Source organism: Mustela nigripes, chromosome 3, assembly GCF_022355385.1.
Source record: "Mustela nigripes isolate SB6536 chromosome 3, MUSNIG.SB6536, whole genome shotgun sequence".
NCBI lineage: Eukaryota > Metazoa > Chordata > Mammalia > Carnivora > Mustelidae > Mustela > Mustela nigripes.
This window is the reverse complement of record NC_081559.1, coordinates 135,833,578-135,851,904: the sequence shown is the minus strand read 5'-3', so window position 1 is coordinate 135,851,904 and position 18,327 is coordinate 135,833,578. Positions and strand designations below refer to the sequence as shown.

General features: G+C 35.4%; 1 protein-coding gene across 1 annotated transcript in view; it reads right to left on the bottom strand.

Moving 5' to 3' along the window:
- XKR9 (XK related 9) overlaps positions 1–18,327 on the bottom strand; it is a 39,403-nt gene that overhangs the window by 4,795 nt on the left and 16,281 nt on the right. The window contains exon 2 of the mRNA XM_059392876.1: positions 4,816–5,036. Within this exon, the coding sequence (XP_059248859.1) occupies positions 4,816–5,036 (221 nt within the window). The remainder of the gene's footprint in view (positions 1–4,815; positions 5,037–18,327) is intronic.

The window sequence follows — 18,327 nt, the reverse complement described above, 5'->3', positions numbered from 1 at the left end:
AGTAAGGTCAAAAGGGCAGGGCCCAAGTATGATAGGACTGGTATCCTTATAAGAAGAGGAGGAGACACCAGAGATCATTCTCCATATACAGAGAAAAGAACATGTACGCAAACAGCAATAAGATGGCCATGTGCAACCCAAAGAGAGAGCCCTCACCAAAAACCAACTCTGCTGACACCTTGATCTTAGACTTCCAATCTCCAGAACTTTAAGAAAATCTATTTCTAATGGTTATGCTGTAGAATTCTGTTATGTCAGTCTACACAGACTAACACAATACTTAATTTTTTATATTATATTCTTTTTCTTAAATAAGGTCTCTCTAAATGTTTAAGTTTTACACTTCAAAAAAACCAGATCCACCTTTGCTTTACCTTTTTTCTGGACTATACAAGGAATTCAAAACACTTTAACTCCATTATCTTCTACCAGACTTACATGTTATCACTATCTTATACTTTCCTTCTATCTTTTTCTTAACCATATGATGTTTTATTTTACAGTCAATCTTCATTTAGATTTACCCACGTATTTACTATTTTCTTTCTTCTTTATTCCTTCTTGCATTTTGGAACACTTCTGTTCTATATGAAGTACATTCTTTGGAATTTCCTTTAGTAGTGATATGCTAAGGCATGGATTTCTTTCTACTTAGTTGCTTGTAAGATGAAGGGCTTCCTCAATCTGTGGGCAGTTGACTCTCATCATTTCTGAATTTTTTTCAGTCATTAACTTCTCAAAATTACCGGTTCCATTTTTTCTCTCCTCTCCTCTCCTTCACAGACTCTGCTCACATGTATATTAGACCTTGCATCCCACCTTCCATGTTTCTTAATATCTTTTTCATATATTCCATCTCCTTGTCTCTATATAGTATAATCTGAAAATTTCTTCTGATCTAGCATTGAATCACTGTCTATACAGCTATGTCTTATCTGCTAAGTAAATTTCAATTCTTAAATTTTATCATTCTCATAAATTGTACTCTTGTTTTTCAAATACACAAATCATTTTTTATAGTTTCCTATTCCATATTTTTAAGTTCATCACTTACCTCTTTTGACATAGGATGCAGATACTTTGTAACTGTTAAATTCCAATATCTAAGAACTTAATAAGCTTTTTTTTCTGCTGTTCTTACTCATGATGCTTTTGTGTGTGTGTGTGTGTGTGTGTGTGTGCTATAAATTACTGTAAACCATTCATTTTCCTTGGAAAACTATCTGTGAAAATTATTTGAGGCCTGAGAGAAAATGAATTCCTCCAGGGAGGATTTATACTTATTTGTGCAAGATGGCTAGGGTCACTGTCAGTCTGGGACCACTCTAAACTATATTCATACCTTAGCTTTTATTAGTTTGTTTTCAGCTTTGTTTTGTTTGGGGGACTAAAAATGAGAATTTTGATTGCAAAATTGTTATACTGTTAAGTTTCCCTGCGCTACTCAATAGCAAGGCAATATTCCTTGCTGTGTCTTGAAAGTAGATAATGAGGTAGGTAACTTCACACCTTTGCCCTGAGGAGGGTGCCTTTTGGAGTACCAGTTTTACAGATTAGATCTTTTTATCAGATGTCCCTCCCTTATGAGGACTGAGCTTTGTCTTCAGTCCACACACTGGAAACTATCAAAACTGAATCTGCTACTTACAGTTTTGGTAAAAAACAAAACAAAACAAAAAACCTCCAGGTTTAAATGCCTTCAGAGTCTTACTTAATCCTGCTGTGTTCCCACTTTCATGTGTATGAAGACTTTTGAAAATATCCAATTGTTTTACATATTTTCAGAGAGAGGATTAATTCAAATAATTTAGGCTTTCAGTGGTAGAGTTTATTTAAATAATCTGTTTTCCATCTGCTTTCCATCTTCTAAACATTTGTTGATACTTTAATTGCTATTCTACTCTACATTCTCTTTGTCCCTATGGGTTTATACCATCTTTACTCCTTTATTCTCCTTTTTAGTATAATTTCAGGAGAGTGCAAAGATAAAAGAATATGTTCAGTCTTCTAAAGTACTTCTATAGGGACGCCTGGGTGGCTCAGTTGGTTAAGCAGTTGCCTTCGGCTCAGGTCATGATCCCAGCGTCCTGGGATCGAGTCCCACATCGGGCTCCTTGCTCAGCGGGGAGCCTGCTTCTCCCTCTGCCTCTGCCTGCCATTCTGTCTGCCTGTGCTTGCTCTCCCCTCCACCCTCTGATAAATAAATAAAATCTTTAAAAAAAAAAAATAAAGTACTTCTATATATAACCTGATTTTTTTCACATTTTACTCTTCTTGATTATCAAAACAATATATGAGTAGCAGAGAATCTTTTAATTTAGAAAAGTTTAAAGAAGATGAAATAAAACCTTTCCTAATCCTATTACCCAGAAGCAGCCACAGTTGACATTTTTGCATATTTTCTCCCAGATTCTTTATATAATAATTTCTCTGTATCCTTAAAAGTAGGATAGAAAATTTGGCAATGAAGAGCTTTGCATTGTGGGAACTCTTTCCTTTCTCTCTCCTGGACATTTTGGCAACTGCTTTGGATGGGGCTGTCCTGCATCTAAGGCAAAAAGATGGCGGCTGCAAAGAAGATGAAAAAGTTGCTGGAATGAATAAACTTTACGTTCCAACTCACTATGAAAAGTGGAGAGTACATGCTGGGGTACAAGTGGACTCTGAAAATGATCAGACATGGCAAAGCGAAACTGGTGATCCTCACCAACAACTGCCTAGCCTTGAGGAAATCTAAAATAGAATACTACTCCATGTTGTCCACAACAGTTGTCCAATACTACAGTGGCAATAATACTGAATTGTGCACAGCATGTGGAAATACTATAGGGTCTGACACTAGCTTTCACTGACCTAGGTGATTCTGGTATCATTAGAAGCATGCCAGAATAGACATAGTAGTAGTAAATTATCCAAAATTTTTCTTTAATAAAACTGACCAAAGTTTGTTTTAAAAAAAAAAAAGTATAATAGAAAATTTCATAAACTTTTTGCCTCAACTTTATTTTAGAATTACTTTCCTATGATATTAAAAGTTATCTATAAATGCTATTTCTTTTTTTTTTTAAAGATTTTATTTATTTATTGGACAGAGAGAGATTACAAGTAGACAGAAAGGCAGGCAGAGAGAGAGAAAGAGAGAGGGAAGCAAGCTCCCTGCTGAGCAGAGAGCCCTATGTGGGACTCGATCCCAGGACCCTGAGATCATGACCTGAGGCGAAGGTAGCGGCTTAACCCACTGAGCCACCCAGGCGCCCTATAAATGCTATTTCTAATGGCTACATCATTTTTATACTAACAGTCTATAATTCGATTTCTCATCTTTTGCTATTTTTTTTAAATTTATTTTAGCCTAACAGTATTCATTGTTTTTGCACCACACATTTTTTGCTATTTTTAACTGACACTTCAACTTCTTACTTCAAGAAGAAACTAAAGGACAAGGACAGAACCTTAACATAACTACAGCTGTTACTGGATCCCATTGCTGGTCTAGATGCTATATACTACTTGAAATCATCAGATAATCTAACATAATATAGGCTGTAGTTCTAAATATTGAACTTCTAGCTTAGGAACTGTATGATATAGGACTTTTAAGTCTAAACCCACAAATTCCTTGAATCACAAGGAAAAAACATCCCATAAGTAGGTTCTCTTTGATATATGACTAACAATCAAAGTAAAGGTAAAACTATTAGAAGGGACTAAAGTTTTATGGGAAATGAGAAACAGAAAGACTGAGGGAATGAACTGATCTCACAGGTGCCTCTAGCATAGAAGGAACTCCAGGGAAAATGATAATCTGTTCCTCTGAGCTGAATCCAAGTGTATATAGAACCAGAGTCATTAATGAAAACTGGGGCTATTTAGCAAGTGGGTTTTTTTTTAACATCTCAAATTAGATACGTAAAAAGGTTTAATGAAAACATTAATTGTCCTTTAAAAAATGAACATTTTACCCTAATGAGGAAATCTGCTATAGAAGAGCAATATATTGACTACTTACAAAATTTTCATTGTTTTGTGGCATTTGGACTTTCAACCAGTGATTTCAATTCTGGGAATTTACCCTATGGATATACTTCACACATGTAAAATGATTCCTGAATAAGATTACTCACTTCAGCATTTTTTTACAATATCAAAATATTAGAAACAACCTAAATTAACATAAATATTGGGCTTGTTAAATAAATCATCCATAATTTGTAATACTATGCAGATAATAAAAATGAATGAGGGAGTTCCTTCTGGACTGATACGGATAGATCTCGAAGACATACTGTTAAGTGCAAAAAGCAAGCACAACTTTTATGTTACCATTTCTGTAAAAGAAAAAAGAGGAAAAAAGAATATAGGCTTTTTAAAAATTTTTCTGAAAGAAGCATCAAAAAACTGACAATAATAATTTCCTTTCTTGGCAGACAAAAGAAGTAATGGGAAGAAGGGAGAAGGAGACAATATATCTTCATATACTTTTTGATATTTCCACAGTATACTTTTTTCAAAAAAAATGAATAATTCTTAAAATAAAGAAACTATAAGAAAATTTCTAAAACCTCTCAAAGAGTTATGTAGTTGAGGGGTGCCTGGGTAGCTCAGTCACTTAAGCATCTAACTCTTGATTTCAACTCAGGTCAGGATCTCAGGGTTTTAAGATCGAGCCCCACATTGGGCTTTGTGCTGAGCATGGAGCCTGCTTAAAGGTTCTCTTTCTCCCTCTCCCTTTCCACCCCCGCCCCACACAAAAATTAAAAAAAAAAAAAAATCCTCAGAGGATCCATTTAACACAGGGTGTTAGAAAAGACTTACACTGACTGAAATTTGCTTGACCATGTTCCAGAAAGATGTAGAGCTGCAAAACAAATTGTGGGCAGCCTTCCAGGTAGGTCTCAAATAGTCTGAGCATGCTCAAATCAGTCATTCTATCTATAACCTCTTTATGTGGATCAATTTGTTCTTCTATAAAGTTATCAGTTTTGCTGATATTTTTGAAAGCCACGTGATAACCCTTTTTCAAGGCAAACCAATACCTGTAAACACAAATATTCACCTTCAGTAAAATATTCATTATAACATGTATGTTAATATATATAATAATTCTGGAAAAAGTAATGTACTTAAGTACAGAATATTCTGGGGCGCATGGATGGCTCAGTTGGTTAAGTGCCTAACTTCATTCAACTACGGTCATGATCTTAGGGTCCTGGGATCAAACCCAACAGCAGGCTCCACACTCAGAGGGGAATCTGCTTGTCCCTCTGCCCCTCCCCCCCACTCATGCACCCACATACATGGTTTCTCTAATAAAAAAATAAAATTATTTTTAAAATAGTACAGAATTTTCCCACAAACTTTCTCCACTATAAATTTCTTTCAACTCTGAATATCTCATGATGGCTTTATTGCAATTCAAACTCCATAAACTTTGGGGCACATGGGTTGCTCCATCGGTTCAGTGGCTGCCTTTGGCTCCGGTCATGATGTTGGGGTCCTGAGATCAAGCCCCACATTAAGCACCCTGCTCAGCACAGTCTGCTTCTCCCTCTCCCTCTTACTCTGATCCTCCTCCCTGCTCATGCATGTGCTTTCCCTCTCAAATGAATTAAAAAGAAAACTTAAAAAAAAAAACACCATAAACTTTAATTGCATATTTGATAGGCATTGTATGCTAACACTGTTGAGCATACATGATTTCAATTCATATTCATAGTAATTATGTGAGAAGAATAAGTATTATTCCAATTTCACAGATGAGAAAACTAAGAATGAGAATGGTAGCATGATTAGCTAAATGGTAGCATGATTAGCTAAAAGTAAAGATCAGACCAAGACTCCAAACCTGATCCTATGATTCCTAGTCTTAACCACTACTTTCTGAAAGACAAACAGCAATTTTCAATTCATGAAACTTTTTTTTAATGTACTTCACAGAGATCACAAGTAGGCAGAGAAGGAGGCAGAGAGTGGGGAGAAGCAGGCTCCCTGCCAAGCAGAGAGTCTGATGCGGGGCTCAATCCCAGGACCCTGGGATAATGACCTGAGCAGAAGGCAGAAGCTTTAATCCACTGAGCCACCCAGCTGTCCCCAATTCACGAAATGTATCTTAACTACAAGACAGATACATGCTCTTAAAAATGTCAAAAGTTGAAGATGAGACTGAACCTAGCAAACAATTACCCGATATCTGCAAGGTGCTAGGTTCTTTGACCATTACCATCCTAGAAAATATGTAATTTCTCAAAGGCTTTTAAAACACCCTTACTCAGGCTCTTTTTTTTTTAAAGAATTTTAAAATTAACATGAGTTAAGATCATACAAGTAAAACTATTAATAAAACATATTGAGATATTTAAGAAATTTGGGTCTTGCAAAAAGGCAAACAGGCTTCTAGCCCAAAGTTTACTGAAACTCTTTACTCCTCAGTTTCCTCATCTATAAAATAATGGCAGTCATATATATCTTGTTTCAGTTGGCCCCTTCTGTCACTGTTTCCCATTTCGTTAAATGGTACTAACATTTACCATATTGCTCAGACCAAAAACATGGAAAAAATTTACAATTTTTTTTTCTCATACCCTAAAAAAAAACTCCTCAGCAGGTTCTCTTAGTTCTGATTCTATCTTCAAATATATTCAAATCTGAGATGTGTTGATGAGAGGAGCAAGATGGAGGAGGAGTAGGAGACCTAAATTTCATCTGGTCCCAGAAATTCAGCTAGATAATTATCAAACCATTCTGAATGCCTAGGAACACAACAGGAGATCAAAGAATAGCAGTAATTTTATGGACAGAAAAGCAAACACTTTTTGGAAGGTGGGATGTGTGGAGAAGTGAATCTGAGGTGATATACAGGAAGCCAGACTGCTGGGGGGTGGGGGAGCCTCTGTCAGCTGGCTACCAGCAAGTGATAGAGCTGTGGGAGCACAAAACCAGAACTTTTAGAAGTCTGCTCTGCTCTGCTGAGGGATGTTGCTCTAGTGGCTAAGTGGGGGGATTGGAATCCTTGCAAGGACAGTGTGGTCTCAGGACTTCTGGGTTACAGAAAGCCTGAGGGTGCCTGAGTGCAGAAGAGCTCCCAGATAACTGAGCAGGGAAGCTGGCTGTAAAGACTGAGCCAAGAAGTGGGTTCTCAGCTCAGCATTGCCATGAATCCACAGCATGATCCACAGCACAGTCGGGCCGCCGCTCTTCAAGCAGAGACCCAAAAAGTGGCAGATCCAGTCAGACTCCCCTTTCTTTCCCGGGAGGAGTGGCATGGGAGGGCACTGCAGGAATCTGCTGGGTTTGGAGACTCCAAATGGGGTCATGTGCCAGAGACAGAAATTCTCAGTCACAGGCCAGGTAAGCACAGAGTATGACAGAGACCAGGGAGACAAGAGTGACTGACTACTTTTCTCTGAGGGCTCGCTGAGGAGTGGAGCCCTGAGCTTTCAGCTCTTCTGGAAACAGAGACTGGGAGGCCACCATTTTCATTCTTGTCCTCTAAAGCTGTACAGAGAGCTCTCAGGGGGGAAAAAAGCTACTAAGGCAAACACAAGCAGATTACATAGGCTGGCCCCTGGCAAGGGTGGTGCCATCCCCCCGGGGCAAAGACATTTGAGAATAACTGCAACAGGCCCCTCCTCCAAAAGATCAGCAAGAACATCCAGCCAAGACCAAGTGTATCAATGAGAACTGCAAAACTCCAGCGCTATAGGAATACAACACATAGATTTCATGGCTTTTTTCCCATGATTCTTTAGTCTTTCAAAGTTAATTTTTTTTTATTTTATTTTATTCTTTTCTATTTTTTTAATTTTTCTTTTCTTTTTCAACCAACATCTTATCAATTTCTTTTTAAAAATATTTTTAAATTATCATTTTTGCAGTCAAATTCTATTCTCTCATTGTATTTAACTTTGTGTGTGTGTGTATACATATATATAACATAAACATACATATATATGTTTTCCTTTAAAAACACATATACAAACATATATATGTTTTCCTTTAAAATTTGGGATGCAGTTTCTTCTCACAGACCAAAGTAAACCCAAAATCTAGTGTGTAGCTCTGTTCTATTCAAGAGCCTGATCATATTCTTTTTATTTTTTTTTCTTTCCTTTCTGGTCTCTTCTGATTTGGTTAGTGTATCATTATTTTTTTCTGGGGTTGTTGTTACTCTTTTAGCATTTTGTTCTCTCATTCACCTATTTTTCTCTGGACAAAATGACAAAATGGAAAAACTCACCTCAAAAAAAAAAAAAAAAGAAGAAGAACAAGAGGCAGTACCAACTGCCAGGGACCAAATCAATACAGACGCTAGTAAGATGATGGAACTAGAGTTCGGAATGACAATTATAAAGATACTAGCTGGACTTGATAAAAGCATACATGACATTAGAGAATCCCTGTCTGCATAAGTCTAACCAAGTCGAAACCAAAAAGGCTATTAATGAGGTCCAATAAAAAATGGAGGCTCTAACTGCTAGGATAAATGAAGTAGAAGAGAGAATCAGTAATATAAAAGACCAAATGATGGAGAATAAAGAAACTGAGAAAAAGAGAGACAAACAACTACTGGACCACAAGGGGAGAATTCAAGAGTAAGTGATACCATAAGACAAAACAATATTAGAACTGGGATCCCAGAAGAAGAAAGAGAGAGGGGGGCATAAGGTATATTGGAACAAATTATGGTGGATAACTTCCCTAATTTGGGGAAGGAAACAGGCATCAAAATCCAGGATGCACAGAGAATCCTCCCCCCTTCAAAATCAATAAAAATAGGTCAACATCCCAACATCTAACAGTAAAACTTAAAAATTTCAGAGACAAAGAGAAAATCCTAAAAGCAGCTTGGGACAAGGGATCTGTAACCTACAACGGCAGAAACATTAGATTAGCTGGTATATAGTAGGTTCTCAAAAAAATATTACTGAATGAATTAGTAAATGAAAGCTCATATTTCTTCCATAAAGAGACAGTATATAGAAAAGAACTTTGAAAAGTTGGAAGTAAAACACAAATATAAGATATTCCTATTGTAAACAAGATACACATATATGGATATACAAAGATTCATCATGTGGCAAACAAGTACATTTTTAGGGTAAGTGGGCAGGGGAATGGGATAACTGAGTGATTAACTGGGTATTAAGGAGGGCACATAATAAAATGAGCACTGGATGTTGTATGCAACTGATGAATCACTAAACTCTACCCCTGGAACTAATAATACAGTATATGTTTAAAGATGTTATTTTTATTTATTGGACAGACAGAGATCACAAGTAGGCAAAGAGGCAGCTGGTGGGGGCTGGGGGGGAAGCAGGTTCCCGGCCAAGCAGAGAGCCCGATGTGGGGCTCGATCCCAGGACCCTGGGATCATGACCGGAGCCAAAGGCAGAGGCTTTAACCCACTGAGCCACCCAGGTGCTCCTATAGCATATGTTTAAATTGAATCTAAATAAATTGAATTTAAATAAATTTTTTAAGAAGAAATAGATTTTTATCACAGTTTTAAATAACATGGTCTATTATATTTATTGTGGGTTAGATGCCAAAGCAGAAAGTCTACAAAAATGATGAAGGTGTGATCTCCACTTCAATGACCTTACAGCCTAATAGGAAAGTCAAGCCTGTAAAGTATCAGCGGCAACACAAGGCAGAAGAAATAACTAAATAGAAATATAAATACTGTGTTGTAAAAGTACAGAAGAGAAAAATGATGAACACTCCCTAGGACTTAATACCTGAGATTTACAGGGAAAGTTGTGTTTGAGTCTTTTCTGAGTATCAGGCACAACAGGCAGCTCCCACATATATATTATATAATACTATTACATAATACAATATGAGATTTCTCTTCCTAAAGTAGATTATAAACCTTTCACAAATATTAACAGGTACATACCCACAGCACAGAGTGAGAGAAGTAGCAAAGCACAGTGGCTAGGAGTACAAATTCTAATAAAGCCAGAATGCCTGAGTTCAAACCTCAGCTCCATCACTTCCTAGCTTAACCTCTCTGCTTCTGAGTGTCCTCATCTGAAAAATGGAAGCATTCATCATATCCACCTCAATGAATTGCAGTGAGGAAAGTTAATACATGTAAAATGCTTAGACCAGTAACTGGTACATGTTAAGTATCATACAGTTGACTGTTAAAACAAAAAAACAGATAGAGGTGTTTACAGATGTTCACATCAACATTTCCAGTAACTTTAGGGAGTAATTTTTCCAATTCTGTAGCAAATAATGGAAAACCTATACAAAGTTCTGCTTATCTAAAGGATAACTTCATGGGAAAGGGGAGTATGAATATAATTGTTTAGTCAATAAGATATTGTTTCAGTTTTATGGAACAAATGATTAAGAAGACAAAGGAAAAAAACAAAGGGAGCATTTTTATATTTTGTCACAACATATTCTTTTATTGAGATTTTTAAAAAAGCACCAGCTTCTTCCACTATTAATGGATTACTTTATATCAGGCTAATCCTCCTACTGATGACAGTGATAAATTCTAAACAAAACATATAAGAAAACAAAGCACAGAAGAGGAACCAAAAGTAGGAAGAAACAAGAGGGCATTCAACCCTTAAGAAAAGGGCATCATACTGTATAAGATACACATTTATCTGTCTTTCCTCTGAAAATATCCCATAGCCCAAAGGGCACAAAGCAGATACAGCTCAAGCAGAAAATAAAAATATTACTGGCCCAAAGAATCAAAGGACTGGGTCTGAATCTGCCAGAATGTTTAGAAATTAAAAGGGGGGGAAACTCTCTGGAAAGAGGAAGCCACACAGTAAAGAACCCCCAAATCTGCCTATACTCTCCTCAGATACATGGTTGACCCCTTACTATGTCTGTGTGGAATGAGACTCCAAGAACTATGAAAAATGGCCAGAAAGAACCAAGCAAAGATTTCAGCAGCTGTCTACCACAATGAAGAGTCTAGAGTTTGAGTTCCACCAAATTAGAGGGGTTTGGTAGATACTTCAGGCATTCCACTAAAACAACAAAAGAGACATGCTTTAGGAGTAAAGACCATATTTCATGTTTCAGAGATTTTTCCTTAAACTAAGGACAAAATCAAAATACACCTTCCCTAACAAAACCTAAACCAAGCCTCTGTAACACAACAAGGTAAATTGCCATCTGCTTTTTCTTCAATGGAAGATAACAGAAAACAGTCTCTACAACGTCTCAATCACAATGTCCACTACACAATAAAAAATAATTTGACAAGCAAATAAACAGGGAAATGTGACTTATACAGAGGAAAATCAGTTAACAATTAGTTAATAGAAGCATACAACAGATGACTCAGATGTTGAAATTAGAAAACTAAAGCACAGAGGGAAAAAAACTGGGGAAAAAAATTCACAGAATCTTGGTAACAAAGATGTACACAAGTCCCAAAAGAAAGGGATGATGGAGCAAAAGAAAAAAAAATTACTCGACAAAATACTAGCCAAAAGTATTTTCTAAATTTGGGCAAAAACAACATATAAATCCAAAAGTTTCAAAGAACCCAAACAGTAAAAATATAAACAAAACCATACATAGGCCCATCATACTCAAATTGTTGAATATCGAGTATAAAAAGAAAATCTCAAAAACAGAGAAAAAAGATAAACTCCATCCTGCGAAACAAAAAGAATGTTAACTGACTTCTCATCAGAAACAACAAAAGCCAGAAGATAACTATATCAGTAGTCACACAGAATGTAAATGAATTGATTCAACACATTAACTGAACTAGACTGTCAAATTGGAAAGAAAACCAAGATAAACTTTTCGTGCTTTGCAAGATCTCTCTTTAAACTTTGTTTTTGATCAAATTTCAAACAGTTTGAAAGGAAATTACAAAAAAATAGTTGGTATGGTTATAGTAATATCTCAGACAAAAGAGACTTCAAATCAAGAAATATTACCAGGGTTAAGGAGGGTCATTGTCATAACGATGTTAAGAATCGATTCTTCATGAAGACATCTGCATGTACCTAATAATGGAGCTTTAAGATAATTAAGCAAAATTTGTCCAAAATAAAAGGAGAGGGACGCCTGAGTGGCTCATTTGGCTGGGTGACTGCCTTCAGCTCAGATCATGATCCTGGAAACCCCGGATCGAGTCCCCATCAGGCTTCCTGTTCAGCTGGAAGTCTGCTTCTCCCTCTTCTTGGGCTCTTTCTCTCATTCTCTCCCTCTCAAATAAACAAACTCTTAAATAAGTAAGTAAATAAATTAATAAAATGGAGAAAAAGACAAATCTTAGTTAGTTGAGGAACTTAACACTTATCACTCAGTAACCGAAAGAAAAACAAGGCCAAAAAATATACAAGGCTACAGAAGATTTTAATAACATTATATTTTAATCATCCTAATTTACATGTATAGAACACTACATTGAACAATGGCAAATTATAAATTCTTTTCAAATGCACATGGAATATTCACCAAGTTAGACTATATGCTGGACAAATCTCAATAAATTTAATCTCAATAAATTTACAAATCTCAATAAATTTAAGAAGGATGTAATCATAAAAAGTATGTTCTCTGACCAAAACAAAATTAAATGAGAGATCATCAACAATTAGATATCTATGAAAATCCCCAAATATTTAGAATTTGCAGTAAAAGGTCCAGACCCTAAAATTTCATCAATACTGCAACCTAAGAAATTTGAACATTACTAAAAGACCTCTCTCTAAGGTGTTTCAGATAGAAAATAGGTAAGAAAAAGGGTTCAACTGTTTAATGTCCATTTAAGAAACTCTACAAAGAAGAAAGTAGGGATCTGTGGGAGAAGGAGACTCATTCCCATTATAATCTATTTTATACAATTTGAACTTTTTTTACAATGTAAAAGAGCAAAAATAACATCCATATTTTAAATAATTCAAATGTCTTTCATAAACCCATCAAAAGGAAAGTTTCCTTAGGCAAAGAAAAAGGTTTTATCACAAATCATACATAAAATGGAAATGCAAAAGTGTCATCTAATTTATATTCTGGAAAAAGAAATGTTCTTCTCCACAGACCCCTGAGCAGTAACAGCACACTTAGTAACAACAGACACTTATATCTAATAAATAATTCATGTTGATATTCCTTGTCTTTCATCTACCAACAGAAACTTAATTTAGCTATCCTATAGGGAAATTAATCCATAATTTCTCAAGATTTCTATACTTAGTCTGCACAACCCCTGCAATAATTTGGCCCATTTCTACTGTTTTAAGTTTTGCTTCTTTCTCAGTATTTGTCTCAGTATTCTGCCACTTCCTAAACTTACAAAGATAAAGAAAAGGAAAGACAAAAAAGGGAGTGTCTTTATTTATCTACCTGACATTTTTCACTATTAGCAAACCTAATTCAATTTTCTCTTCCTTTTGTCTAATTATTTGAACAGGCAAAATATTCACATGATTCAAAAATCAAAAAGTTATTCACTGAAAAAATTTCATCCCACTCTTCTGACCCTACTAACTAGTTTTCATCCTCCCCTGTGATCACAAGAATTCACTGTTAGTAGTTTCAAGTGCCCCTCTAGAGTTCGTTTATGCATATGCAAGTAAGGCTATAAACAAGAATATAAGCTTCTCACCACCTTCTTTTACACAGATTGCAACATATCATACCTTCTGTCTATACCTTTTCTTTTTTTTTTTTTTTTTTTAAATTTTTTATTTTTATAAACATATATTTTTATCCCCAGGGGTACAGGTCTGTGAATCACCAGGTTTACACACTTCACAGCACTCACCAAATCACATACCCTCCCCAATGTCCATAATCCCACCCCCTTCTCCCAAACCCCCTCCCCCCGGCAACCCTCAGTTTGTTTTGTGAGATTAGTGATCCAAAGGGACACATGCACCCGAATGTTTATACCTTTTCTTTTCACCTAAAAATACTTCTTAGTTTCTTCAACAAATGGTATTGGGATAACTGAATAGCAACATGCAAAAGAATGAAAATAGACCACCTTCTCACACCATACACAAAAACAAATTCAAAATGGATTAAAGATATAAATGTGAGACAGGAATCTATCAAAATTCTAGAGGAGAACACAAGCAGTAACTGCTTTGACATCAGCCAGAGCAACCTCTTTCCAGATGTCTCCAGAGGTAAGGGAAACAAAAGCAAAAATAGACTATTCGGACTTCATCGATAGAAAAAGTTTCTGCACAGCGAAGAAAACTAGCAACTAAAACTAAAACTATGAAATGGGAGAAGATATTTACAAATAACATATCTGATAAAGGGTTAGTATCCAAAATATATAAGGAACTTACCAAATTCAACATGTTCAAATTCAACAAAATACCAAATTCAACAAAAAACAAATAATACAGTTTAAAAATGGTCAGAAGACATGAACAGACATTCTTGCAAAGACATCCATGTCTAACAGACACATGAAAAGATGCTCAACCTCACTTACCATCAGGGAAATCAAAACTACAATGAGGTATCACCTCATTGTATCACACAAGTTAGAATAGCTAAAATTAATAACACAGGAAACAGGTGTTGATGAGGATGAAGAAAGAGGAACCCTCTTACACTGTTGGTGGGAATGCAAACTGGTGCAGCCACTCTGGAAAACAATATGGAGGTTCCTCAAAAAAGGAACTTCTTACAACCCTGCAATTGCACTATTAGATATTTACCCAAAGGATACAAAAACACTGATTCAAAGGGACACATGCACCCCGATGTCTACAGGAGCACTATCAACAATAGCCAAATTAGGGAAAGAGCTCAAATTCCCAACAACTGAAAAATGGATAAAGATGTGGCATGAGAGCATGCCCCCACACACAGTGGAATATTAGTCATCAAAAAGAATGAAATCTGGTCATTTGCAACAACATGGATAGAGCTAGAGTATTATGCTAAGTGAAATAAGTCAGTCAATGGAAGACAAATACCTTATTATTTCATTCACCTGTGGCATTTAAGGAACAAAACAAATGAATGTACAGAGGAAAAAAAGAGAGCAAACCAAGAAAGATACACTTAACTATAGAGAACAAACTGATGGTTACTGGAGGAGAGGTGGTCAAGGAGAGGATGGGTTAAACAGGTGATGGGTATTAAAGAGTGCACTTGTGATGAGCACTGGGTGTTGTATATAAATGATGAATCACTAAATTCTACACCTGAAACTAATATTACATCATATGTTAACTAGCTGAAATTTAAATAAAAACTGGGACAGAAAAAAAAATATATCTCAGAGATCTTTCCATTTCAGTACATCAAGTACTTAACATTCTTTGTAATAGCTGTATATATGCTATTGCCTTGGATGTACCATAAACTCTATGAGCAGACATTTAAACTGTTTCCATTTTCTCACTTTTACAAAAAAAAAAAAAAGCCATGACTGAAAAGCTGTGTACATATGTTATTTTACATATATGCAAGTATGATAAATTCCCAGAAGAGGAACCTCTGGTCTGAAAATATATGCATTTGACATATAATCAAACTACCTTCCACAGGGATTGTACCAATCTATACTACCATCAACAAAGCATGAGAGACCTGCTTTCCAATGCCTTTCCAAAAGAGTATATTATCACCTGGATTTTTGTCAGTCTGGCAAGTGATAATACATCAGTAAAATTTTAATTAGTATTTTTTAAAAATTATGAACAAGGCTTAGTTTCTTTCACACAATTTAAGAACCACTTGTATTTCCTTTATGCAATACTTTATTCTCTTCCCACTTTTCTATTGAAAATTCCCTTTTTTTTATTCTATTTCTAATATGTTTCTTTTACTTTCGACTTCAGAAGCTCTTTAAATATTAGACTAGCCTTTGCTGGGTATAAGTTGCAAATGTCCCTGTTAAAGTTGTTTTGCTTTTTGTTTTGCTTTTGTTTTTGTTTACTTGGGAATTTCTGCTTTTGTTTATTGACATGCATTTTTATAGGTCAAATCTATAATTTTTATAGTTTATGGGTTTTGAGTTATGGTTAGAAACTCTTTCCTGATTCCATGGTTATAAAGGAATTCCCCCATGTTTTCTTATAGTACTTTTGTTTTTTCGTATTAAATATTTGATTCAGTTGAACTTATTTTAGTGTCAGGCATCTTACCTGGAAGTATAATCCATAAAGTGCAATCTTAAATTAGCCCAACTCTAAAGTTAATCAAAACTTTACTATTCTTATGTTACATATACTTGCTATTATTTCCGCTTACTTCCATGCTGGTGTATTTCTACAATCTGTGATCTTTATATGGCATACAGACAAAAAATTCTTTTCTTATTCTTGTGGTTTGGATTTAAAGGAGTGAGGGAGTAGGGCTACTCTGGAAACAAAAGTCTTCCAATTTATCCTTTCAGATGTTCTGTCTAGAAGTAATCAGAACACATACTTTGTCACGTTAAGACTGGGAGGCTGAAGACAAAAACTGCAATATTTTAAAGTTTTCCCAATACCCAACTCTATGTTTCTATCAAGCTACTACTAAAGATTTCACATTCATCACAGAATAGGCTTAACCCTTTTCAAGATCATGTGCTATGCTAGGGTATGTGCTTAGCCTGACTTTCACATGAAGATCCAATTACAATTTACACAGGCTTTTTTTCCCCCAAAACTACCCAGTTGTTCCAACAGAACTAACTTACAGAGCAAAAAATCATTAAGAATGTAGAATCTCTATAAGACACTACCAACTACATTTACTAAACTTCATTTATAGAATACTACAACAATCAACCAAAGAACACATATATTTCAAGTACATATGAAATTATAAAGATGGACCATATGTTGAGGTATAAGACAAACCAAAATAAATTACAAGAGATTGAAATTGAAATGTTAAAAGTATATTAGCTGTCATAACAGACTTAATTAGAAATCAATATAAAAAGACCTGAAGACCTTAAAATTTTTTTTTAAATACAGCCTAAATTTGGGTATAAGATGAAATCACAAGAAAAGCAAAAAACCGTATTTTGAACTGATAGATAATGTCATATGTGTTTTTAAATAACATATCAAAATGTCTGGAATATAGCTAATTCAAAGATTTGGAAAATTTTTATAACTTAAATGCTTTTATTAGGAAAGAAGAAAGGGTTAATAGTAATAGGTTTTCATAGAAATGAACTAGAGAGAGAAAAAAAAAGTAAGCCCTCAGTATATAGAAAGAAGAAAATAATAAAGACAAAAGCAAAAATCAATGAAATAAATTAGAGACAAGGAATCAAAAAAAAAATAACAACGCCAAAATTTGGTTCTCTGAAAAGATATCAATTGATAAACCTCAAACAAGACTGCTGAAGAGCAGGGAGGGGAAAGAGGGTTAGAGAACACAAAATGTCAATATCAGGAATAGAAAAGGTTACATCACTAAAGATCCTATAGAGATCAAAACTACAATAAGGGGGGCGCCTGGGTGGCTCAGTGGGTTAAAGCCTCTGCCTTCGGCTCGGGTCATGATCTCAGGGTCCTGGGATCGAGCCCCGCATCGGGCTTTCTGCTCAGCAGGGAGCCTGCCTCCCCCTCTCTCTCTGCCTGCCTCTCTGCCTACTAGTGATTTCTGTCTGTCAAATAAATAAATTTTTAAAAAACCTTAAAAAAAAAACTACAATAAGGGACTATCAGAAACAACTTTATACTAATAAACTGAACAACTCTAATGAAGTGAAAAAATTTCCTGAAATATACAACTTACTAATACTGACAAAAAAATCAAATAGAAAATATGAATGGATCTGTATCAATGATGTCTAATTGGTTCTCAAAAATCTACACACAATAACTCCATCTAACACTTTTTTTTCAAACAACTGTGGAAGAAATAATACTAGCCTTATACAAACTCCTTCAGAAAATAAAGAAGGAATACTTTTCAACCTGTTTTGAGGCTAGAAAAAAACTAATCTAAAACCTGCCGACACTATTAAAAGAAAATTGTAAAATAATATCCCTTTGAGCATGGACACCAAGTTTCTTAAAAAAATATTTGCAGGGACACCTGGGTGGCTCAGTGGGTTAAGCCTCTGCCTTCAGCTTAGGTCATGATCCCAGGGTCCTGGGATCGAGCCCTGCATTGGGTTCTCTGCTCAGCAGGGAGCCTGCTTCCCCCTCTCTCTCTGCCTGCCTCTCTGCCTACTTGTAATCTCTATCAAATAAATAAATAAAATCTTTTAAAAAAATATTTGCAAATAGGAATTCAGCAATGTATTAAAAAAAATCACGATCAGTTAGAGTCTGTACCAGGAATGCAATTGGTAAAATAGTCTTAAGTCAATCAATGAAAAGTGAATTAATGAAATACCATACAATCATC